Source organism: Balaenoptera musculus, chromosome 2 (assembly GCF_009873245.2).
Source record: "Balaenoptera musculus isolate JJ_BM4_2016_0621 chromosome 2, mBalMus1.pri.v3, whole genome shotgun sequence".
Taxonomy (NCBI): domain Eukaryota; kingdom Metazoa; phylum Chordata; class Mammalia; order Artiodactyla; family Balaenopteridae; genus Balaenoptera; species Balaenoptera musculus.
In genome coordinates this window covers 144,590,930-144,607,728 of record NC_045786.1, presented here as the reverse complement: position 1 = coordinate 144,607,728, position 16,799 = coordinate 144,590,930, and the positions used below count along the sequence as shown (strand labels likewise).

At 46.4% G+C, this 16,799-nt stretch overlaps 1 protein-coding gene across 1 annotated transcript in view; it reads right to left on the bottom strand.

Moving 5' to 3' along the window:
- Nucleotides 1-612: 612 nt before the first annotated feature.
- The window catches only part of TTC9 (tetratricopeptide repeat domain 9), a 30,748-nt gene continuing 14,561 nt past the window's right edge, over nucleotides 613-16,799 (bottom strand). The window contains exons 2-3 of the mRNA XM_036844241.1: nucleotides 4,566-4,748; nucleotides 613-2,220 (exon numbers count right to left, since the gene is read on the bottom strand). Of these exons, the coding sequence (XP_036700136.1) occupies nucleotides 2,141-2,220; nucleotides 4,566-4,748 (263 nt within the window). The 3' untranslated portion in view covers nucleotides 613-2,140. The remainder of the gene's footprint in view (nucleotides 2,221-4,565; nucleotides 4,749-16,799) is intronic.

The following is a 16,799-nucleotide window of genomic DNA, read 5'->3' as shown; positions in this document are numbered from 1 at the left end:
CGTTGGAAGCCTTTGAGGAGCTATGTGAACATAACCTGTGCTGCTGGCTTCTGGGCCCCTCAGAAGTGATTGGATCCTGCAGTGTTGGAGCCTCTGATTAAATAAATAACCCAGAATTAACTTTGTGTTTCGTTTCAATCTCTACCTATAATTGTGACTCTTCCCCAAAGCTGGGGATGGGGTGAGGAATGCTAGGTGGATTGTTTGGATACACGCTGGCCCATCAGCAAGGAGAATAAACAATACACAGAAATAACTGCTGCGTCTCAGCTGCCGTTTCCGCCACTAGGGAGTCAAGCGTTAGGGACAATTTTTCACCTTGGGCTAAATACGAAAGGCAGCCCACGTACCATCATTGACGTAGTCAAGGTTTGTCACACATACTGTCCTGCTTTTGAATGGTTGTAACTACCCAATATTATACTTTTTAGGGCAGCAACTAACTACAGAGTAGTTAACAGCTGAAGCTCTGGAGTCAGACAGACTCGGTTCAAATCCCGGCTATGCCACTTACGGCCGTGCAACATTGGGCTAGTTTTCTCTTTTTCAGTTTTCTTATCCATCAAATGGGAATAGTAGGGTAATTGCACGAAAGAAATGAGATTATACATGTAAAGATCTGAGGATAGTGCATTTAATAAATGCTCACTATTAATATTATTGCATCTGTATATATTTTAATTTGTACAATATTGTCTCACGGATCACACAAAAAATACATGAAAGTGCTTTGAAAATCTTAAAGCATCATATAAATTAAAGGTATCATCGGTAATAATCTCCTATGACTATTTCTCAACTCTTCCAACTCCTTGGAGACTGGGACTACATCCTATGTCCCAGGGCAAACTGCACAATGACAGGCAAACAAGAAGTCCTCAGTAAATGTCTCTTATCTGACTGAAGCAACATGGCATCGCAAAAAGGGCACAGGTATCAGGAGACTAGGCTGGGATAAAATTAGTTTAAGGCAGGAGAGCCAATCTGCAGGCATCATTTAGTCATTCAACAAATATTTGTTGAACACATTCTATGTGCTAGATATTGAGTCCAGGTAATTTCATCAAAAAAGAGGCTACAAGTTCCCACATAGCCAAATCCCTGGGCAGTCTCCACAGTCCCAGCCTACTCTAAAAGCACAAAGGCGCAGCCAGCATTGTACACCACTGAACAAATGGCGCATTGCTTTGGGGGAAGCCCCATCCTACCTGGCTGCCAGCAGCCCTGATTGAGGGTTGTGGGAGGGAGTAAAAGTGAGGGAGTGGGCCACTTTCAACAGAAATGACAGGAACTGCTGCCTGTTAATTTATTTTTATTTACACTTAATTCGTCCGCAGTTCAGTCTCCCAGTCTATACAATGCTCTTTCCCCTAGATATCATCTCTCCCTCCCCCCATCCCTATGTGGTCAGCCCCTGGCCCACTCTACCCTGCCCTTCTGCTGTCACAGCTGCCTGCTGGCTGGGAGTCTGGGAGAATGGTATGTGTGGTCACCAGAGGGCACTGAGAGTGGGCTTCGATGGCATGTGAATCCTGGCAGAGTCTCAGATCCCCAAGTAGGAGAGGAGAAAGCACAAACCAAGACAACGCGTGAGGGAGGGAGGCAGGGCCTGAGGTTCTTGTGGGTGGGGAGCGGGTGTGTGTGCAGAAATCCAGTGTACAGATTCTCAGACTCTGTTGGCTTTACCAACGCTTCTGGTGTCTGTCGCATCCCTGGATTTGTCACAGTTGCCTTGAGATGCTGCAGTCTGTCAGGAAGCTGTGGAGGGGTCCAGCCCGTGGGCTCCGTGCCTGACGCCTTTGGGATGGTTCACCTGCCAGGCTCTGCCTCTGCCAGAAGCACTGGCCCAAGTCAAAGCTGCAATGGCGTTCCCAACCTGTGACAGTCCTCTCCAGCTGTTCCCGCTGAAGTTAGGTCTCTCCCAGCGGCTGCCCTACTGGAAAGAGGATGTCCCTTGTCAGGGCAACCCACCAGATTCCAAATCTGCCCGTCTCCTTCTTTTCACACTGGGAGTAGACAAAGAGTTGAGGGGCAATAGGAGGAGGAAGTGGGGAGAAAGGAACAGAACCCTCGGAAGGGCTCTCCACCAGGGGGTGCCTGGATGCCGCGGGTCAGGCTCGGCTCTAGAAAGGTGTTCTCGTTACATGGCTTCCTTCTCTCTCTGGGAGCATCGGCTGAGCTTCATCTCCGTCAGCTGGATATATCGAATCACGTTGGTGTCTGTGAGGAGAGAAACACACCTTAGGGAACAGCTGGTGAGGGGAACTCTTGGGTCTACGGAGAATCAGACCAAAGCTGTATCTGCAGACCATGGACAAGCCAGACTCACTCAGCCAAGGTCCAGCATGGCTGAGAGGGCATCCAGGATGTGGTTCCCCTCCTTCACTGCTCCACGCGGACAGGTCCCTGTGACCCAGAGGACAGACGGCAAGGAGAGGAGAGGCAGGGGACTTTCTCCCCTTATTTCTATGGAGCAGCAAACCCCAGTGGTCCTGAGTCAGCACAGTTAGTTGGAGTTTAACCTCAGGCAACTTAGAAGTTTCTCTGAGCCTCCTGTCTCGTCTGCAAGAAACAACCTCCATTTCTGAGTGCCTACTTTATGCCGTGTTTTTAACCTTCATTGTCTCACTGAACCCTCATTATAATCCTGTAAGGTACGTTTCCTCATCCTCACTGTGACCAAAGTTAAAACTGGGCCCCGGAGAGATTAAGTCAGATGCCCAAGGAGACACACATAGTTGCTGCATCTGAATCCAAAGGCTGCCTCTCCTGGGGATCATAATATCTTCCTCATAAAATTGCAGTCAGGACCAAAATAGATATGTCTAAAAGGGCTTAATCCAAATGACCAATAAATATGAGTTGATTGTAATGTTTTTTAGTTGGAGAGCTTGGAAGAAATTTGCTTCATTGTCTTATTTTGTTCTCACAAGTAAGGTTAGGCAGCCACTTCACCACAAACTGGGGAATTTCGCCCCAGTTCCAGCCCTTAACTTAGTGAGTGCGGAAGGACATAGAACAACTGTTCAGCCCTGCACACACCAAAATATGAATTAGGCTGCCTGAGATGTTTACTTCCGGAAGTAGAAATGAATGCTGTATAATATTCCAAAATGCCTGCCAGGGCATCCAGAACAGTACTGGCATATGGCAGGTACTCAAGAAAATTCTGCTGAATGAGTCCCATTCTTGGTCCTCAAGTGGCTTAAAGTAGAGTTGGGGGAACACGATTTATATACAGAAAACAAATCAGCAGCACATAAAAATAAAGATATTAGTGTTCTTTCAAAAAATAAAGAAAAGAAGTATATTGGGTATTTGCAAATTCATCCTAACAAAACTCCTTGGAAGGAGAATTGCATTAAAAAAAAAATCAGCCATATGAACAACCATGGCAACAGCAAGTCAAAGTCATGGTTTAAATGATACCTCCTCAGGGGTTCCCTGGTGGCACAGTGGTTGAGAATCCGCCTGCCAATGCAGGGGATACGGGTTTGATCCCTGGTCCGCAAAGATCTCACATGCTGCGGAGCAACTAAGCCCGTGAGCCACAACTACGGAGCCTGCGAGCGGCAACTACTGAAGCCCATGCGCCTAGAGCCCACGCTCCACAAGAGAAGCCACCTCAATGAGAAGCCCACGCACCGCAGCGAAGAGTAGCTCCCGCTCACCGCAACTAGAGAAAGCCCCTGTGCAGCAACGAAGACCCAACTCAGCCAAAAATAAATAAATAAATAAAATTTAAAAAAAATAAATAAATGATACCTCCTCAGAGAGGGTGTTCCTGACCACCTGGTCTGAAATAGCACCCTCTTTAATCTTGACCCTTTGACTCTGCTTTATTTCCTTCATAGCACTTACTACTACTAAATATTACATTATCAATTTGTCTGTTTGTTTACTGTCCATCTTCTTCCATTATAACATAAACTCCTTGAAGGTAGCAACTTTTTTTTGTTCCCTGCTATTTACCCAGCACCTAGAAGAGTTCCTGGCCCATTGTACCTGCTCAATATATATCTGTGGCGTGAATGAATGGCGGGGCTAGTGGATGTGATTTAAGCGAATGGTACAGATAACGCCTTCTCTAAGGACTGGGGTCTGACTGCAGGAGCTGGAGCACGCTTCCTGGAAGATGCTGGGCTTAGCCCCCAGATTATCCATTTGTATTCTGTCTCATCAGCCAGAATGTGAGCTCCTCACAAGTGGGGGCCACGTCTTCTTATCTACATCCTTGGCACCCAGCACAAATCTTGGCACATAGTAAGAATGCAATATGTACTCGTTGAATAAGTAAAGAGGGCTGGATTCTGGGTTAGAAAAATGAAGAATTCCATATTCTATTTGAAAAGAAGAGATGCCCAAACTCCCTGGAACCCAGACCCCAGGCAAAGGCATGGACTATGTGTTCTCCTTGTTCCAGGACCTAGCACACACCTGACCCCTCATTTGCCATTTCCCTCCCTGCCTGGCCCTGCCAGCCAGGAAATCTGACCATGGCAATGAGGCGGCCTGGGAGCTGCCCCAGGGGGCTGGTGGTAAGGAAACAGCAATTGCTGCCTTACCTGTTGGCTGTCGGGTCCTTGCTTCTTTCAGGTAGTAGAGTGCTTTGTCATAGTCTCCAAGGTGGTAGAAGGCCACACCGGACCGGTAAAGGGCCTTGAAATTCTCCCCTTCTTTCTTCAGGACTTTGAGGCAGTACTCTTTGACTCGTTCATAGTTCACCAGCTCAGACTGCAGCAGGCAGGCTACAGAGGAAGGGAGAAAGAAGGGAAAGTGGAAAGTGCCATCAACACAGCAGCAGCAGCCTCTGAATGTCTCCCTTTGGTTTCTCCTCTCTGACCAGAGAAGGTTTACGAGTGCTGGGGTTTATGCCATGGAGTTTGTCATCAAATAATCCTGGGTTCTAGGATCCAGTTTCATCTTCAACAAGCTGTGTGACCTTGAGCAAGTTACTTGACCTTGTATTATGGATTGAATTGTGCCCCCTGCCCCCCTCAAAAGATATGTTGGAGTCCTAACCCCCAGTGCTTTACAATGTGACCTTATTTGGAAATAGGGTCTTTACAAAGGTAATCAAGTTAAAAAGAGGTCATTAGAGTGGGTTCTAATCCAATCTTACTAGTGTCCTTATAAAAAGGGTACAATAGACTGAATGTTTGCGTCCCCCCGAACATTCACATGTTGAAAACTAATCCCCAGAGTGATGGTATTTGGAGGTGAGGTCTTTGGGAGGTGACTAGGTATTGAGGGTGGGGCCCTTATGACTGGGATTAGTGCTCTTATAAAAGAGACCCCAGAGAGCTCCCTCACCTCTTCTGCTATGTGAGGACACAGTGAGACAACAGCCACCTATGAACCAGGAAGTGGGCCCTCACCAGACACTGAATCTGCGGTGTCTTGATCTTGGACTTCCCAGCCCCTAGAACTATGAGAAATAAGTGGTTGTTGTTTGAGCCACCCAGTGTGCAATACTTTTGTTACAGCAGCCCAAAGAGACTAAGACAAATGAGAAGTTTGGACACCAAGACAGACACACAGGAAAGATGATGTGAAGAGACACAGGGAGAAGACGGCCACCTACAAGCCAAGGAATGCCTGGGGCTACCCGAAGGTAGGAGAGAAGCACAGCTCTCAGAAGGAACCAACCCTACCAACACCTTGATCTTGGACTCCTAGCCTCCAGAACCATGAGACAGAACATATCTATTGTTTAAGCCATCAGTTTGTGACACTTTCATTGTGGCTACTGTAGGGACAAGCCACAAGAGGCAATGATAATACTAACCTTGGCCAATATTTGTCAAGTGCTTCCCTTGTGCCAGATGCTTGCTTCATTGCTTTACTTGACTCACCTGATAGAATCTTTGGGATACTATAACAAAGGTCCAACTATTATTTCCATTTTACAGATGAGGAAGCTGAGGCCCAGAGAGGTTTAAGTAACTTCCCAAGGACACACAACATGAAAGAGGCAAGGCTGAGATTTAAATCAAAACTGTCCAGCTCCAGAGCCCAAGTTCCCTACTGAGCTGTTGAAGGGATTACATAAAATGACGGCACAGTATTTGACACAGGGCTTGGCACATAGTAAGCACCCACACTGTTACTTCATGTAATTATAATTCTTTGCAGCCCCTGCAATCCTGTGGCGACAACTGCCTCTGACTTTCCTCAAGTTCTCTTCCACACGTTTGTCTCTGCAGTCCCTGGGAGCAGGGGCCTCAGATGGGCTAGTGACCAGCCTTCTACAGAGCACACCTCTGGGCATGAGAGACCTGGGGGTCCCAGGCAAGAGGAAGCTGAGGCTGGCAGGTGCCTATGTGGGGCTCCTTCCTATTCCAGAGTCAGTTATCTCTGAGTACACCGTCTCCCCCTTGAAGCTTTCTCTCACCAGCGATCAGTCACAGGGCCAGGGCTAGGGCGAGGGTGAGGAAGTTTGTACCCTTGAGAGTGAGCACCTCCTTACATATTGTGCCCTAGGGGCCTCACTTGCCTCACCCTAATCCCAGCCTTGCTGAGCTACCTCGGTCTCCATTCCATCCCTCAAGCATTCAGTAGGCGTTGACTAAAGGCAAAGAGGGATGTCAAACACACTGGAGGAATTTTTTTAAAGGGGGTGGGGTGGGGTGGGGGAAGGGCACCTGTCTGCTTCTTCAAAGTGAATGAAAACAGACTGAGGAGGTCAAACCGCTGCTTCCTGCCAAGACCTGGCTGGTGGGACGTGGGAGGGTGCTGATGCGCTGCTCCTTTGCACTCAGGTTCCTCCCACATTGGAAGAACCATCCTCGGGATAGAGGCAAGTCACTGATTTTAATCTTCAGGGGTCTAACTTCAGCTGTTTTGATCCCTTAAATAACTTCCCAGGGACCTGAACTGCTGATTAAGAGACCAGATCTTTCATTGGGCATTTTAGACAAAAAAACAAAAAAACCCCAAACAAAAAACATCCTTTTGCAGGCTGAGTTGGAGGTATGACAACCAGGAAGTGGCAGAGAATCAGCCCAGATCTGGAAATTGACCCATCACGTTCCACTCGCTACAGGGCAGGAAACCAAACAAGTCGACAGAAGCAGCAGTCTGCTAACCCCGTGGGCATGGGCGTGGGTGGCTGTGGTCTCTGAGACACGCAGACCTGCTGGCACACTAGGGGTCCACCCTGCCGAGCTGATGCCACCAGCTCCCTGCCCTCTCTTCCCTCAGCTGTGGGGTGGAGGCCCCCCTGCCCCCCTGCTCCACCCCGATGCTGCTGGAGTTTGCCTTGGTGATTTCACAGCTCTGCCGACAGGGAGGGGTTCTGTCATGAGGTTCCTGCCTGGGAATAGGGCCTCCACACCCTGTAACCTGCCAGGCCCCACCTCCCCTGTGGTCTGAACCCTGGTCCACAGCCAGGTCTCACAGTTCACACCAGATCTGCAGGGGAATTCCAGACATTTTCACTGAATGAGTCCTGGAAATCGATTGCTATCCTTCTTTTGCCCAAGGTGGGGGGATGGTGTGTGAGGGGGAGGACTTTCCCATTTCCAGGCCTTTTTGCTTCCCCCCGGCCCCAGTTTTAGACATTCAAAAACTGTTTTTTAAAAGAAACAAAGATCCATTTCCTAGACTGCTTAGGTCAGCAAACAGAAGTGTCTGAGGATGGAGGGCTGGACGGGAAGAGGGCTCTCAGCTGAGAACAGAGGACACGAGATGGCGCGTGGAAGCTTGGACAGGAAACCCTTCAGTTCTGGGGGCAGCTGTTGGAGCCAAGTCTCACACAGGTAGCAGCCAGTGAGGTTCCCACTATAAATATTTTAAGCTGGGTAATTTTTTTTAGGGGGGGAATGTCCTGTGCATTGTAGGATGTTTAGCAACATCCTTGTGTTCTACCCACTAGATGCCAGTTGTGACAAGCAAAAAAAATGTCTCCAGATATCGCCAAATGTCCCCTGGTGGGGGGCGGGGGGAATCACCCTTGTGTGAGAACAGTTGATGTAGGTGGAAAGGAGAAAAAGCTTTCTATGTGGTGGGGGGGAGGGAGGGAAGGATGGAGGAAGGAAGGAAGAAGGAAAGAAAGAAAGAAAGAAAGAGAAAGGAGGAAGGAAGGAAGGAAAGAAAGAAAGAGAGAAAGAAAGAAAAAGAAAGGAAGGAAGGAAGAAAGGAAGGAAGGAAGAAAGATAGAAAGAAAGAGAGATTATGGCTTATTTGAGGAGGTTTGAGTAGCCAAGCCCAGCTGGAGCAGAGAGACTGAAGGGAAGGGTAAAAGGGAATAAAGCTAGAGAAGCAAGATGAAACCAGGACACACAGACCCTTCTGGTTCATGTTGAGGATCTGGGACTTTATTCTTAGGGCGAGAGTGGATTTGGATGATAAAATGATGGTGACTCGGTTGACTCAAGCTGAGGCAGAAAGGCAGGAGAAAGGGATTCATTCAAGCGGCACCCAGGAGTCAGAACTGACTAGCATTAGGGAACCCCTGAAATATGTCCCCTCTGCTGTTACACTCATGTGCTTAGAGCCCGTCATCCCAGGAGATCCTAGATTGCCATTTTGGATTCACTGATGATCCACGAGTTTTCTTCCACATTGTAGCAACCTGGTCTCCATTTGAAATAAGGTTTAAAATACGAGTCTCTGTGCTCTACAATACAGCACAGATCAACATTCTAAAGAGTACTGGGCTGGGAATCAGAAGAGCTGGATCCTCGTCCCACCTTTGCCACTAGCCAACATTAGGAAAATCACTTTCCCTTTTGGGGCCTCAGTAAAAACGAGGGGCCCACATTTCATTGAGTAATCTCTACCATCCATTTCCACCTAACAGCCTGTGAATATAAATGTTCGCCACTTAATAGAAGGATGAAATTGTTTCACTGGTTCCTCTTCAAAAGGACTTCTGTTCTATTACTTTTGGTAAGGCATCTTCTGCTGGAGATGACAATCAGAACTGGTGAGGCAGCGACTGAAGGGCTTGTCTAAAACAGTTCTGCTATGTGGAGATTTGTTTTGGCACAGAGACGGGATTATGTTCGGATGTGGTCTTCCCAAGCCAAGGCTCCGGGGCAGGATCTTCCCTGCAGGGCGTAAGCACTGCCACTGTTGGCCAGTCCCAGCTTAGGAGACAGTGGACTTGGGAAGGCAGGCCTCGGGCTGGCTGGAAAGGGAGCTTGTTCTTGTCCATGGCCTCGGCTCTGAGTATATATTTGGCTTCAAAGATGCAGTTATTAAGCGGCAGATGCCCGGTGGGGAGACATGTCCAAAGTGGACATGTGGAGATGGGCCCGGGCTCCCAGACCACCACTTCTAGAAGCTCTTTTCAGAGAAATATTATGAACTTTCTGGTCTCTGGGTCTTCTGACAAGTTTGAATAAATGCTGCATCCTGGAATCAACCAAGCTGTGGAGAATTAGGACAAGCTTCCATTCATACTTGGAAAGGAGTGCTAGAAGGGAAACTGCCTTCCCTGAGCCTAACATGGTGGCAGCAGTAGTGGCCAGTGCAACTTACAAGAGAAAGGTAAATTTGGAGGACAAAATTGGGGCGGTAAATCCTCAATCACTCCTCCCATGTGGAGATTCCTCTTCCATTGCCAACCTTGGGTGGTTAGGGTATGATTTTATGAAAAGAGCTTGGCAGGCTTTCTTAGCTCCGCAGAGGAGTCTGCAGTAGGAGAAAGAGAATCAGCAACTTAAACAGCCCCAAGCACTCACACACAGAGACAGAGGAAATCATAAGTTTGATGTTCCCCAAGGCAACCACACCGAGACCACAGGCTAAAACATGTCAGGCTCTCCTGGCTCTGGCACCTGTTTTGTTTCTGTTTTTCCTGGTGCATGCAGGGCATGGTGACAGCCCGGGCAAAACGCCACTTGTTGGCATGAGATGAAAGGAAACTGGATGGGAGGAGGAAGACCAAGTTCATGTAGCCATTGGTTTTCTTCTGACAGCCGATTCACTACCATTTGCCCTTACCTGCTGGACGGGAGGGAAGCCTGGGCTGGATGGGAGGGAAGGGAAGACCCATCTGGGGCCAGGAGTGAGGAGGGGGAACCCGCTGTTAGGAGTTGAATTGTGCTCTCTGTTAGGAGTTGAATTGTGTCCTCCCAAAAAGGTATGTTGGAGTCCTAAACCTCAACACCTCAGAATGTGATCCCGTATAGAGAGAGGGCCTTTACAGAGGTGATCAAGTCAAAATGAGGTCAGTAGGATGGACCCTAATTCAGTACGACTGATGTCCGTATAAAAAGGAGAAATTTGGACACAGAGTCAGACACACAGAAAAGACGATGTGAAGAGACACAGGGAGAAGATGGCCACCTACAAGCCAAGAAATGCCAGAGGCTACCAGAAGCTAGGAGAGAGGCCTGGAACAGATTCTCCCTCACAGCTCTCGGAAGGAACCAACCCTACCAACACCTTCATCTTGGACTCCTAACCTCCAGAACTGTGAGACAGTGTTTCTCTGTTATTTTAAGCCATGCAGTTTGTGGCGCTTTATGATGGTGGCCTTAGGAAACTAATGACCACCTTGCTCGTCATTTCTTTGGGAAGTGGGCCCAGGAACTGGCTATTATGTTCCTGGGGGAAATTTTCCCAAACCAAATTATTTGATCCATTTTCAAATTGATTTCAAAGGGTGCTGGCATAGTAGTCAAGTGGAAAGAGCTTGGATCAGGATAGAGGTGACGTTCAGGATATTTAACAACTGGTATAGGTCCTAAACACACTGAATAGGCACATGGGATTGTGCCAGTTCTGGGCTGTTCTGGCTGCACGTCAGTGCTGGATCTGGAGATACCGTCCTAGGCTGGAATCCAAGCTCTGCCACGCACTAGCCCAGGCCCTTGGGCAGGTTACTTCATCTCCCTCGGTCTCCTTCTTCTCATGTGTTAAATGAAGATAATAATACCTATTTTGTAGGAACTCTTGTGATGATAAAATGAGGTAATTAATGTTTGTTATATGCCCCACACAGCGCTGGGCACAAAAACTGATTCTCATAAATGCTAGTTCTTTAGGAAATCACTGGTCAAATGTGGTTTCCCCAGCAACGTGTTATGTTAATCAGAGGAAATTTCCATTTTGAATCCTACACACAGTGCAGGAAACTACAGCTTAATTTAAAGCCAATTTTCAAGAATAGGTCAGATATATTTTGGAGGGTAATTTAGAGGGTCTTTCTTTCTTTCTTTTTTTAGCATCTTGATTCTTTTTTTAAAAATTGAGGTAGGGACTTCCCTAGCGGTCTAGTGGTTAAGAATCTGCACTTCCACTGCAGGGGGTGTGGGTTCAATCCCTGGTGGGGGAACTAAGATCCCGCATGCCACGTGGTGTGGCCAAATAAAATAAAAAATTAAAAATAACAAAAAAAATAAAATTGAAAAAAAGTTTTAAAAATTGAGGTAAAGTTGACATAACATGATGTTTGTTTCGGGTGTACAACATGGTGATTTGATGTTTGTATATATTGCAAAGTGATAGAGGCTCTTTCTGTGGGAGAGCAATGGGAATGTAGTGTGTGCAGTGAAATGATGGGTATTTTTACTTATTAAACTTCATATCCAGGACTCTTATGACCCACCCAATTTTACCTTTCCATAAAAGTACTGATTTTCCTCTCTGTGTACATGAATGCTTACACTCAGTGTTCTGAAAACAACTTTCTTCTCTTGATTTCTCTCTTTTTTTTTCTTTCTGGACATTTATGTTGCCTCTACATTTTAGATACTGAAGTAACTTTATGATAAATATACTCATGGAGGTTTTGTTTATGTTAAATATAACCTATAATCCCAGGGTTACAATTACTAGGTCAGGGTGTGTGACCGTCTGCGTGGCCTTTGCCACGTAACACACAGATCTTTCCCCTTGACAGTGGCTGTTTACTTAGAGCCTTGGGCCCTCCCAAACGCCTAGGAATCTTCATTTCAGAAATAATCTATGTTTGGCTTGCTTTTATTTCACTGGGTTGTGGGGAGGGCCAAGAAGACAGCTGGGAGGAGACGGGCAAACCCCAGTTTGCACAAAGAGATGTCTACTTTCTAAGGGAGATGAAGAATTTAGGGGTAAGGCAGACCTGGGTTCTAATCCTGACTACCCCTGGCCAGTTATGCGGCCTTAGAAAGTGACTGGCCCTCTCTAAGACTAGTTTCCTCGCCTCTGAAATAAATACAGCAACTCTATCGAACTCACCGGTCTGTTCTGAGGATGAAGTGAGAAAGTGCACCACAATGCTGGATGCAGTGCTGGGCCCACAGCAAATGCTCCGTGGACATGAGCTGATTCAAAGATCAGCAAAAATGCTCCGCCCCCAAACCTGTGCAGCGAGGGCAGAGCTCATCCCCGATTTCTCATTTTTCCTTTCATGGTCTCGGATGTACATAAACTCATACTTGCCCCAAATGTTTCCCACACCTAGGTTTGATGCTTGGTTTTACTTACCAGTTTTCCTTTCAAAAGTGTGCTCAAAGGTGTGTTTTCCTATTGGCGGTGGGTGGGTATATGCAGAGAACATGATAAAAGCAGCTTTGCAGCCAGAAAAGGGGGCTTAGGGAAAGAATGGGGTAGGGTTCTGGGACTATTTTCTTTTCATTTATAGATTAGACAGCCTCTGAGTCAACAGTTGGTTGTACCCTCCCCCCACCCGTCTACATCCCTAAACTGCAGACGTGAATGCTGCCTCCTGCCTGCTCTCAGCCCTTCTCTCATCACGAGTGGATGATTGGGTACCACCGCCGATATTTCACTGACAGCTTTATGGATGGGGTGGCAGACAGACCCAAAGTTGCTGGGCTCCTCTGGAGTCCTAATAATTTGGGAAAGCTAGGAGCTCTAAAAGCCGGCTGTGGCAGGAAAATGAATAGGCCTGGTTCCTGACTCTATAGGGCATGAAAGAGCCTTTGAGAGAAGACGGAAATAGTTTTACGGAGAAGTTGCTGGCCAGTTTCAGTGCCTCTGAGTTAGTTGATACAAGACAATGTCCCCAGCACCAGCATTCACCCGGCATCCTTGGGTTAAAACGGCTCGCCTCTCAGAGGTTCAGCTTTGAAGTGGGTAAAAATGAAGGTAATTACGGCTGCTCCCCACCTTGAAGGCTTGTGAGCAGGATGAGAAAAGCCAGGGTTTCCCAAGGGCCGGACCTTGACATCTGATGAGAACCCCACAGTGTTTCTCATTAAATCATCCATGCTAACTGATCATCATTAGTTAACATGGAGATTCTGGAACCCTGTAATCCACATGTTTTTCTTAAGTCTATTTTTTTTTTTTTGGCTGAGCCACACAGCATGTGGGATCTTAGTTCCCCGACCAGGGATCGAACCTGCGCCCCCTGCATTGGAAGTGTGGAGTCTCATCCACCGGACCGCCAGGGAAGTCCCTGTAATCCACATTTTTAAAAAGTCCCCAGTGAGCACCTGCAGGTGGGCCGTCTCACCTGAGCTAGTACTTTACATTCTACCACTCTCGATGTATGTTTCTTCAGGAACATCTATTGGTTAAACCATGAGAGCCCAGGATAACCATGGGAGGCCCCAGGATTACCCACAAGGGCAAACAGGTCCCAGAAAGCCATGCCCTAGAGCCGAGAAATGGGCACATGTAGGCAAACAACTGTTCTCCGACAGTCAACATGTGACATTTTGGGTTCTTTCCTTCGTAGTGATTAGAGACTTCTGACTGGCGAATAGGAGCCCAGGCCAAGGAAATGAAGAAACAGGGTAGAACGCTGAGATGCTTCATGATGAGCTCAGGAGAATCTAGCCTTGCACCATAGGCAGTATTCATCTATCCTCCCAGAAGGGTAGTAAGAGTAAGAGCAGGTAACCTTGATCAAGCATGAATTGGCCAGGGAGTGTTCTAAGCATTAACTCATTTAATCTGGACAACAGCCTATGAGGTAGGTTCTAGTATTTTGCCCATTTTCCAGATGGGGAAACTAAGGCCCAAGGAAGTTCAGTCACTTGCCAAAGGTCACAAAGCTAATATGCATCAGGGCCAGGATTTGATTCTAAGCCATCTGTCACCTGAGACCGCGCTCTTCAGCATTACCCACAGTGCTCTCCTAGAATGTTCAACTGCCTATAATGAATTTTAATTCAGTTCCTTCATTAGACAGCTTTGAGGCTTGAGTTCTGCTTCTTGCCAGGTGCAACTGTGGGACCCTGTTGGTACCAAACTGTGCTCATTTTATTTGTATACTTTATCTGTATACATCTCATTTGGAAGCTTCCTATATAACCCTCTGGGACCCTCTACCCCTCTTATGTCTCTGCATTCAAAGACAAAAACAAACAAACAAAACCAAGTGCAGAGTTTCCACCAAGGCTTCTCTTTTTTAAGTCCTAAAACCACCTGCATCTCCAATTCCATTGAGAGTCGGCTGTGATCCTAATAGGGCTGACATGACACATCTCTGGTTTCTTCCTGAAACAACATCCATCTTAGCTGCTGCTGGCCAGACTAACACCAACAGTATTATTTTTTAATTGAAATTTTTATTGAGATAATATTAGATTCACATACAGTTGTAAGAAATAATACAGAGATCCCTTGCACCCTTTATCCAGTTCCCCCAATGATAATATCTTATAAAACTATAGTATAATATATTGACTACCATATTGACACTGATACAATCTGCAGATCTTATTCAGGTTTTCCAGCTTTACTTGTACTCATTTGTGTGTGTGTGTGTTAATTCTATACCATTTATCACATACGTGGTTTCCTCTGTCTACCGCCAAAGTTAAGTTACAGAACAGTTCCATCACAGGAGGGATCCTGTTGCCCTTTTATAACTACATCCATGTCTCTCCTGTATCCCACCTCCTTTTTCACCCTGACAACCACTAATCTGTTCTCCATTACTAAAATTTTGTCATTTCAAAGTGTTACATAAATGGAATCATATAGCATGAAGTTGTTGAGAATTAGCTTTTTTTTCACTTAGCATAATCTTGAGATAATCCCCTTGAGATGCATCCAAGCTGTTACAAGTACCAATAGTTCATTCCTTTTCATTGCTGAGTAGTATTCCATGGTATGGGCGTACCAGAGTTTGTTTGACCGTTCATCTGTTGAAGGACATCTAGGCCATTTCCAGTGTTTGGTTATTATGAATGATGCTGCTATGAAGAGTTGTGGACAGCATTCAGTCTCTCACCATTTAGTATGATGTTAGCTTTAGTTTTTTTGGTAGGTGCTCTTTATCAAGATCAGGTAATTTTCCTCTATTTCTAACTTGCTGAGAAGTTACCATCTTTCTAATACCTGTGAATTATAGTACAACCCGCCCTAATGGTAACGCTTTCACAGAACATGTAGGGTGGTCTTTTTCTAATGAGGCCAGATCTACAGGTACAGTCATCAAGTGAGCCCTTTTGTTTTCCAATGAATAAAATCATTTTTCACAGCCACAGACTCAGCTCACGTCCATCATGGCAGCTATTTATGACACATACCTTCTTTGCTTTCCAGACAAGCATCTGTAGGGCATCTGTAAACCCTCACACAGCAAAACTACATCATACTGGTTTACACATATTGTATGCTCAGTAAGTAGCAATACCAAACATTTATATAGTGTTTCATGACTCACTTGACCTTGACAGTGACTCTGGGAAAATAGGTCTTATTAGTCCTGCTTCCAAGAGGTGAGGCTTAAAGAAGTTAAGCGATTTGCTAAGGCCATTTGAGTTTTAGGGAAAGAGCCAGGACTGTCTAAGCCCAAGCCTACATTGGTTCCACTCCAGCAAAGCTGGTGGGTAAAGAGACCTGGACTCACTGATCCCTGAAGGTCTTTTCCAAGTCTAAGGCACTGAGAAGCGATGACAACTTCCTGCTGACTCAGGAAGCCAGCACCCTTCAAGTGGCAGTATCTTCATTCACATCATTCCTGCCCTGCCTGGCATCTAGATAGAGTTCCCCCATCACTGCTGATACTGTTCCCATGACCAGGAGTCATCTGGCTTTATCTCATGGGCTAAATCTCCTCTGATTCCATTCACATTAATTTCTGACCTTCTATTTTTCCAATCTAGCACATGCTTACACTGGATTCAAATAAACATTGCCAAGTGTTTCTTTTGTTTTGTTTTGTTTTAGCAACATTATTCTTGGAGGTCTCTTTACACCACCCCCAAGCTGCCCTTTGTTTCCCGCCCTTCGAATTCTTCACATGGATGTCCCCAGCATTCAAGGGCTGCTGCATCCCTCTCACCATCACCACACAATCCTGGGTACAGGCTCTTCGTAAACTTATTCGATGAGGATGCATTCATCACAGCCTGTGCCGGGGCTTTGTAAGGAAGTGGAGAGCATTCAAAAGATATTGATATCTTCAGGGAGTCTATATTCTTCTTATTCACCCTCTATTGGCCACTACTTGGCCGTGAACGTGGCAGTTGAAAGAGCTCAGGTGAAAAACCAGTGTAAAAATCTTATAAGCTAAAGGCTTATGTTGACAGTCCTTTAAGGGGTATCAAAATCTGCTCAAGAGAGTTGTAATGCCAAAGCCTGAGGTCAGCTCAGCCTTTTGGTGCCTGTCACATGCTCCTGTTCATGAGGGAAGGAGCAGACTTGGGTGCTACAGCAGCATACTTACAACTTATCCCATCCACGGCCCCCAACTCTTATCGACTTCCTTGTAGTATATACACAGAGAGAAGTGGAGTAGTAGGAAGAAAGTAGGACAGGATTACTGTTTGTCTTCATTAACACCCTTTCTTGGGTTAGAAGTGGGACTTTGGAAGGGCCAGTTGGGCCATCTGGAATATGACAATGAGTATATACCCAGAAACATTCAGAAGAAACCCATTGCC